Raw genomic sequence first — 7,609 nt, forward strand, 5'->3', positions numbered from 1 at the left:
ATGCCTGTTTTCAAAAACCATTCTCCCCTATGGCAAGTGATTTATTTCACTGTTTGTTGTTAGCGAGTAATCTTCTCAAGGTTTCTAAAAGCAGAAGATGCACTGAGTGGTGGCAGGGATGGGGTATGCGGGTGATGGATTGCACAAGATCAGAGTCACCTGGCTGGGATGACCAGTCAGACCTCAGAAGTCTAGGCTATGCAGCACTGGGGAATTTCCATCCAAATACCACAGTGTTGCACTGAAAGGGATGATTTCATATGTATATATATATGACATATATCATATATATATGTGCATGTGTCTATATAAAATCATATATAGATATATACTTATATATGTCTATATAAAATCAAAGCACAAAACCTATAATTTCTTTATAGAAATATTCTAGCACAATCTACAAAACTCATATCTTATTTCACATTCACTGGCATGAGGCTATGCAACATCATTGTAATAACAGAGTACTTACGTACGGCTACACAATATATATACACATACATAAATACATGTACACACACATACATATATATATATATATAGAGAGAGAGATATGATGTGTATTTCTCTAGGCACAATAAATAATTTAGAAATAATGGAAAGTGTTCTTTAGTTTAAAGCAGTCATAGAAATCATATTTTAGAAAAGCATTTTATATGATTACATAGGGATTATTATGTTATCTTCTCTGTGAGATAACGCAAGTAAAAATCATTTCTCACCTTCTGTGTGGTGATGGGGACTGAACTCTAGAAGTTGCACATGCAAATGCCCTGATACTGAGCTTTAGCATCAGGCAATCTCACAGTTCTTTTCTCACTGACTGGTTATTTTTCCATTAATTACTCTAGTTAAGATTCTTTTAAAAAACAATGCTTTTATTCATAATTAAGAACTTGGTATATCTTAACTATCTCTATCCTGCCCCCCAACTCCTATCAGATTTTCTTTTACTTCCCTACTCCCCCAAGTTCATGTTCTTTTTCTGTCTATTAAAACTTAGAATCTATGGCACCCAGTTTGTGATAGCCAACTGTCCCTGGGTTTGGGACCTTCCATAGAGTGTATATGAAGTGTCACCCTATTGATGAAAGTTGACTTTCCCATTCCAGGCAACAATCAAATGCCAATATCTCTTTGACAATGAAATTTAATGCCTACCTGTTCCCTCCATGTTTGGATTTGTCTGTTTTACCTTGTACAGTTCTTGGGCACGCTCTCAAAAACTCTGTTAGTTCTGTATCTTCCCTGTTGGGTCTGGAAACACTTTTCATTGATGTCATTACTGACTCTGACTCCTGCAATCTTTCTAACCCATCTTCTGCAGAGATCCTGAGCCTCTAGGAAGGGATTGTTACAGACATTCCATTTAGGGTTGGCATCCTAGAGACTCTTATTCAGTGCACATTAACCAGTTGTGTGTTTCTGTGGTAAGATTTGCAATATTATATGAAGTGCATGCCTACACTTCAGAAAGATGTGGTTTTATTCCCCTTACTAAGGAACATCATGCCAATTATAAATACTGTGGGCATTCCAAGAAAACACAAAAAGGTACTCAAATGCCTTTCATGGCTGTGACTTTCTTCAACTCTAACTCCATCAGAGTGGATTCAGAGTCCTGGCTCCATATTGCCACATGGGAGGGGTGGGACACTGAGCAGTATGCTGTCTCTGAAAGTCCCTTGCTGTTGGGAAAGAGTGGAGGGTTACCACAGCTGTAATTGCCTTCCACTGAATGCAAGCCATATAGTTTGGCATATTTTCATTTGTGTAGCCTAAAAGCTGGATCACTGAGAGGTCTAGTGCCATGTATTATGATGAAAAGCCATTTTATGTTTCCACCATGTTCTCTACCTCTCTTAAATGCATTTTTTAAATTTTTCCATTGTTAACTGGTTGGTCTCTCACAGATGACAGAACGTTGCACCTTCAATCACAAGTTTGCAGCATTAACAAATGACCATTTTACAATGGTGTTTAAAAGATGGCCATCCAAGTGCCAAACAAAGAAGTCAACATTACCAAAATCTCTTATATCTTTCTTCTTCTCTTTCTAATTACATAGCAAACTTTTTTGTACCTTATGAGTTTCAGTATTATTCCTGTGTTAATTAAATATACTACTTGATTTTCCTTTTCTTGATGTCTGGCTTTGTATTCTTTGATTCCTTATTTCAGATTTTTCAAGTTGTTAGCTAGAAAATCTTCCATGGGCTCTTCATGGTTCTGAATTTTTTTATCAATGTGTTCACAACAGTGACTTCTCTTATGCCTGCTACACTCATTTATTTCTGGGGTTTTGCAGGTTATTTCCACTCATTTCTGAACAGGTTATAAGTCTTACATTTAGCATTAATTAATTAATTTAAGTTGTTTTTCAAGACAGGGTTTCTATGTGCAGCCTTGCTGTCCTGGAACTTGCTCTGTAGACCAGGTTGGCTTCAAAGTTAGAGATTCACCTGCTTCTGTCTTCCAAGTGCTCGGCTGGGATTACAGGCATGTGTCATCACCAGCACTTGGCTCTCTTGTTTATTTTTGGTCCAAAAGTTACTTGGGTGTCTTCTTCTGACAATCTGTATATGAGTGAGTGTGTGAGTGTGTGTGTATGTATATATACAATCATACAGAGATAGCCTTTACTCTGTTCTTAAATTTTAAACTTACTACACATTAGTTAATTAATATAACATGTAATATTTCAGTGGATTTTAGTGTGGTCAGGTAAGCATGGCATTATAGCAATGGCTGAATTTTGATATGTACAAATGTAATAGCTTTAATATTACACATTTATAATGAAATCCCAATTCGGTTTAAAATTCTAATTTATTAGAATTCTCTCAGACATTGTTGAGAGAATTGTCTTTCCAAAAAAAAATGTTTTTCCATTGTCTTCTTATATTTATGGCTACCTTTTAGAAATCTAGCATTAAAAATAAATATGAACTGTGTACATCATTGTTGTTAAGGGTCTTTTAAAAAATATCAAAACAAGAACCTGAAATGTTTTAATTGGAGGTTTCCTTTCCATTTTTAATGTAATTTCATCATACTGTACATAATGAGGGGTACCAAGACTGATGCAAACATGGCTGACAGTTCAAACCAAGCTCCTGCTTCCCCCCAACCCACCCATGCCTATTTGTTAAACACCTAAGAAAGAACATGTTCAGGATAGTTGCAACTTTATTTCTGCTACTGTCATGAAAAGCAGTCTTGTGGTCATCTTTAGAGACCCTGAGATTCCAGCACTATGTCTTACCAACAGCAGCCCTGCAAGCAGCCCTGCCAGCCTCCTCTTGTGTGCCTGCCCCCAAAGTGCCCTGAGCCTCGTCCTCCTCCAAAATGCTCTGATCCATGTCCTCCAAAGTCCCCTGAGCCTCGTCCTCCTCCAAAGTGCCCTGAGCCATGTCCTCCTCTAAAATGCCCTGAGCCATGCCCTCCAAAGTCCCCTGAGCCTTGTCCTCCAAAGTGTCCTGAGCCTCGTCCTCCTCCAAAGTCCCCTGAGCCATGTCCTCCAAAATGCCCTGAGCCTTGTCCTCCAAAGTCCCCTGAGCCATGTCCTCCAAAATGCCCTGAGCCATGTCCTCCAAAGTCCCCTGAGCCTTTTCCTCCAAAGTGTCCTGAGCCTCATCCTCCTCCAAAGTGCCCTGAGCCTTGTCCTCCCCTAAAGTGCCCAGAGCCTTGTCCTGAGCCATGTCCCCCTCCCTCATACCAGCAGAAATGCTCTCCTGTGCCACTGTCTCCACCATGCCAACAGAAGTGTCCACCCAAGAGCAAGTGAGGCCTTCAGCAGTCATCAGGACAAGGGGGAGAGAAGAAAATCTGTTTCATGTACTTCCAAAGCAATACCTCCGTCTCCCTCCAAAGCTTGCCATGGATGCAGAGGAATCTTCTCCACCTTTGTGTGGAGATGTATCGGTGATGACCTCTCTGACAGAGACAGCATCTCCCTGATGTTGTCCTGCTTTTGGTGTCAAGGGGCTGCTGAGAATGATCTGTCCTCGGTGATTCAGTGTCCCAGATGCTCAGTGGGAAGCTGAGTGTCTTCCCTCAGTACTCAGAAGATGCTTTTCTAAACGGTCAGTCACCGTAGTAGTAGTGCTGCCACTGTGGTTCCATTTCCTGAATAAAGCACAATCTGCTTAATGGTAATATATATTACCATTATGTATATATATTATATACATATACATAATATATATATATATATATATATACATAATGGTAATATATATAGTATGTATATATGTATATATATGTATACACACATATGTATATATATATGAATTTAAAAACACTTGTGTGTATACATAATTGCACACATACACATGAATATATATATATATATGAATATACAAAATATGAAAATAAAAATGAACTAAATTAATCCTAACAATGATATAATGTCCTTTGGTTTTCTATATTTTGTCATTTTTTTCTCTGCAATAGAATAAATTCTGTACTTGGATTTCTGAAATTTCATGACATGTGTCTCATTGATAGTGTTTCAACTGCGTGTGACTCTTGCATCCTCAGAACAAGATGGGGATTCTCTCTTTCCCTCAACTCTAGGACATCCTTTCAGATTCATCATCTTACTCCCACTTCCCTCACTTCCAGCCCCTCCCTCTTACAGTCCTGCATGATTGACACTGGAATCTCTGAGTCTCTTCCTTGTGCTTCTTAACTTTCCCTTCTTCCTTCAGTAGTCTTTATTTAATTCTGTGGCTTTCTGGAAGGCTTCTTTGGCCTCCTTTTCTGGCCAAGTGTTTCACCATTTGTGATCATGTGCTGTTTTGCTCCTGTGGAATCCTTACTTCTGTGTGATCAGCTTTTAACCCCTGTTCTCTTTATTCCCACAGATCTTTTCCCATTTCCAGAGGTAGAGCAGGCTAGGCTTCTGGCAAGCTGACACTTGAGGGTTTGGTTTACTGCAGCCCCCCGCTGGGTGAGCATCCTCCCCTTAGCTGGGATTGCTCTTTCACAGTCTGCCAGCAATTCAGAGTTGTGCTTTTGTCTCTGGAACTGAAAAAACTGCACTTTCTTTACTTGAGGCTCTTTAGGGGAGAGAAGGAGCTGCAGCTGGGCTCTGAAATCCCAGGTCATTCATTTATCTGAGGATGGAGGGGCCCTGGTGTTCTGGGAGCCATGCCATGTTGACTCTGTGCCTACTTCTCCAACCACGCAACAATGTTTCCTATTTCGCACAGTTCAAATGGCTCTCCTATAGTTGCCTGGCCCAATGTGTACAACAGGCTGCAGGGCAGGGCCAGGCCCAGCAAGAAGCTCCTCTGAGCTGCAGGTTGCTCAAGAAGAACGTTGGTTCTCAAGTATTTGATGCACAACATGTATTAACTAGTGCAATAATTTAACTATCATTTAATTTAATATCAATAAAATGTCTTCAAAATCCCTCAGGATGGTGTAAAAAGCAAAGGAGACTAGAAGATGCTATATAAGCATGTACTGTAGGAAAAAACACAAAGATGAGCATCAGGCAATCACTGACAGGCATAAATTTGAGCAAGACAAAAATGTGCAAAAGGCTACCTACCCTCAAGGACAACAGAACTTCAGTAACAAATGCCACATATAGCAGAACTGAACAATTATTAAAGTAGGTCATCAGATCTAAGAGGAAGGTGATGGTCTCAGATGAGTGACAGGAGCTTGCTTTCATGTTTCAGCTTATTCCAATTTCTCTGAAAAGAAAAATCCTCCTCACTGCATCATAAAGAATCCAGGAAATAGTCCAACCAGGTCCCACCACTTTACTGCTGCGGCCAAGTATCATGGTGTGGGCTTCTTAAGTCAACAACAAAACAGACTCATCTTAAAGAATAATAGCTTAACATAAAGGTATGACCAGGGCTACTTTTCTCTACAGATTCAGAGGGAGGACACTTCCTTGCTTTCCCAGCATTCCCTGGTCTGAGATCCTCCCCATTCCCTGGCTTTTTTAGGCCAGTCTCCACTACTGTCTTCCTGTGGCTCTCTTATCTGCCTGCCTGGTCTTCACAGGGCAGCTTCCCATATGTGTCCAGAATCCTCTTCTCTTTAGGACAACATCAGTCATTTTGGACTAGGACCCACCCTAAAGGTTCATCTTGGAGAGCTTTGCCAGATGTGGTTATACAATATGTAGAAGTGGTTAGGACCAGGATGCCTTTTGATGTGTATGTGCAATTGGGACCAAAACACAATACAGGCAAAGAAAAAGCTGGGTCTTCTTCCACAACTATCAGAAATCAAATAGAAGCCTCTATAGGTGAAGTAGAATCTTTTAGCTAGATGCATTCTCACATAGAAACTAAAGTACCACCCAGGAAACTAGCTTCCTTTGAGATGCCCAGGAGTACCCTGTCTCCTTGTCTACCATCAAATGATAGACATTCCAGAGTATCTCCTCACTAATATTCTACTCTGTATTGTCAGGACATACTATTTCAATATCTCTCTTTCCCAAAAATAAGAAAAACTAAAATTAAAAGAAACAAACAAAATTCACCAAGACAAAAATAAATACTAAAACAACCCTCCCACACACACACACTTAAAAAACCCAGGGAGATCATTTGGTGTTGGTATTTCTTCTACACTCCTTACAACAGTTACCTAGCAACAGCCAGGTAGGTCTAGTTTGCTATAAAAGGGGCTGTTTGGCCTCTCTCTCTCTCTCTCTCTCTCTCTCTCTCTCTCTCTCTCTCTCTCTCTCTCTCTTTCTCTTTCTCTCTCTCTTTTCTTTCTGACCTTTTGCTCAACTCTCCTTCCCCAGCCCCTCCTCTCTCCACATGTCCCTAGCTGACACCCCACCTCTCTGTCTCTCTTCCCTCCTCCTCTCCCTCTCCCTCTCCCTCTGTCCCTCTGTCCCCTCTCTTTCTCTGCCTCTACTTCCTTTTCAACTCCCCTTCCCATGCCCCCAAATAAATATGGCTGCTACCTGGGGTACCCTCTCCCACCGTACCATATCATGCTCCACAAAGCATACTCTTGGCTTTATTAAACACACCATGGCTAACTACTCCATTAGAAGAAGAGTGCACAAGGCTCCAATCCCTTTTCCTGGGATACCTCTCTTCCTTCCTTCATCATCCTTATCTAATTGTGTCACTAGGATACAGGCAAGGTCAATAGCTTTTGACTCCACGATGGGCGGATTCTGTTCTCTGCTCTCTGGGCAACCATGGCCTCTGCCTCTAAATCTGCCAACTCAAACAACAGCCAGCACCACCTGCATCTGGGCTTAGTGTTTTATAGTAGTGAAAGTGCCATAAGGAAGCTGAGTGGCAGCCAGAAAGAAAACTACAGCATGGGGCGGAGTAATGCCTGCTGTGGAGCACTTGAATCAGTCCACCCTGAATGACCTTCTCCCTGTCTTGATTTTCAAAGAAGGGATATTTTTATCTAAGAATGCTTTCTTCAAGTCATTCAGTGAAGAGGGAGACCCAACACTCAGTTCCCCACATATATGCCTTAAGCCTGACTAGCCACAAGAAGGTATTATATCCTCTGGAACTGGAGTTATAGATGATTGCTAGCTACTATGTAGATGCTGGGAACCAAGCCTGGGTCCTCTCTAAGAACAGCAAGGACTCTTAAC

The 7,609-nt window shown here is 41.0% G+C and overlaps 1 protein-coding gene across 1 annotated transcript; it reads left to right on the forward strand.

The window, feature by feature from the left end:
• The first annotated feature begins 3,259 nt into the window (after positions 1-3,259).
• LOC116083595 (small proline-rich protein 2I-like) lies at positions 3,260-3,790 on the forward strand. Its single transcript, XM_031360383.1, has 2 exons — positions 3,260-3,307; positions 3,611-3,790. Exons 1-2 carry the CDS (start codon positions 3,260-3,262, stop codon positions 3,788-3,790), a joined length of 228 nt encoding a protein of 75 aa, XP_031216243.1.
• Positions 3,791-7,609: the final 3,819 nt, after the last annotated feature.

The sequence above is a fragment of the Mastomys coucha genome, unplaced genomic scaffold (genome assembly GCF_008632895.1).
Source record: "Mastomys coucha isolate ucsf_1 unplaced genomic scaffold, UCSF_Mcou_1 pScaffold8, whole genome shotgun sequence".
NCBI classification, from domain to species: Eukaryota; Metazoa; Chordata; class Mammalia; order Rodentia; family Muridae; genus Mastomys; species Mastomys coucha.

What these genes read in the sequence shown, in the direction of transcription:
- LOC116083595 (XM_031360383.1), top strand. Translation starts at nt 3,260, where the DNA reads ATGTCTTACCAACAGCAGCCCTGCAAGCAGCCCTGCCAGCCTCCTCTT. An exon ending in AGCCCTGCCAGCCTCCTCTT is followed by an intron (nt 3,308 to 3,610) that starts GTGTGCCTGCCC and finishes AAGTCCCCTGAG; the next exon opens with CCTTTTCCTCCAAAGTGTCC.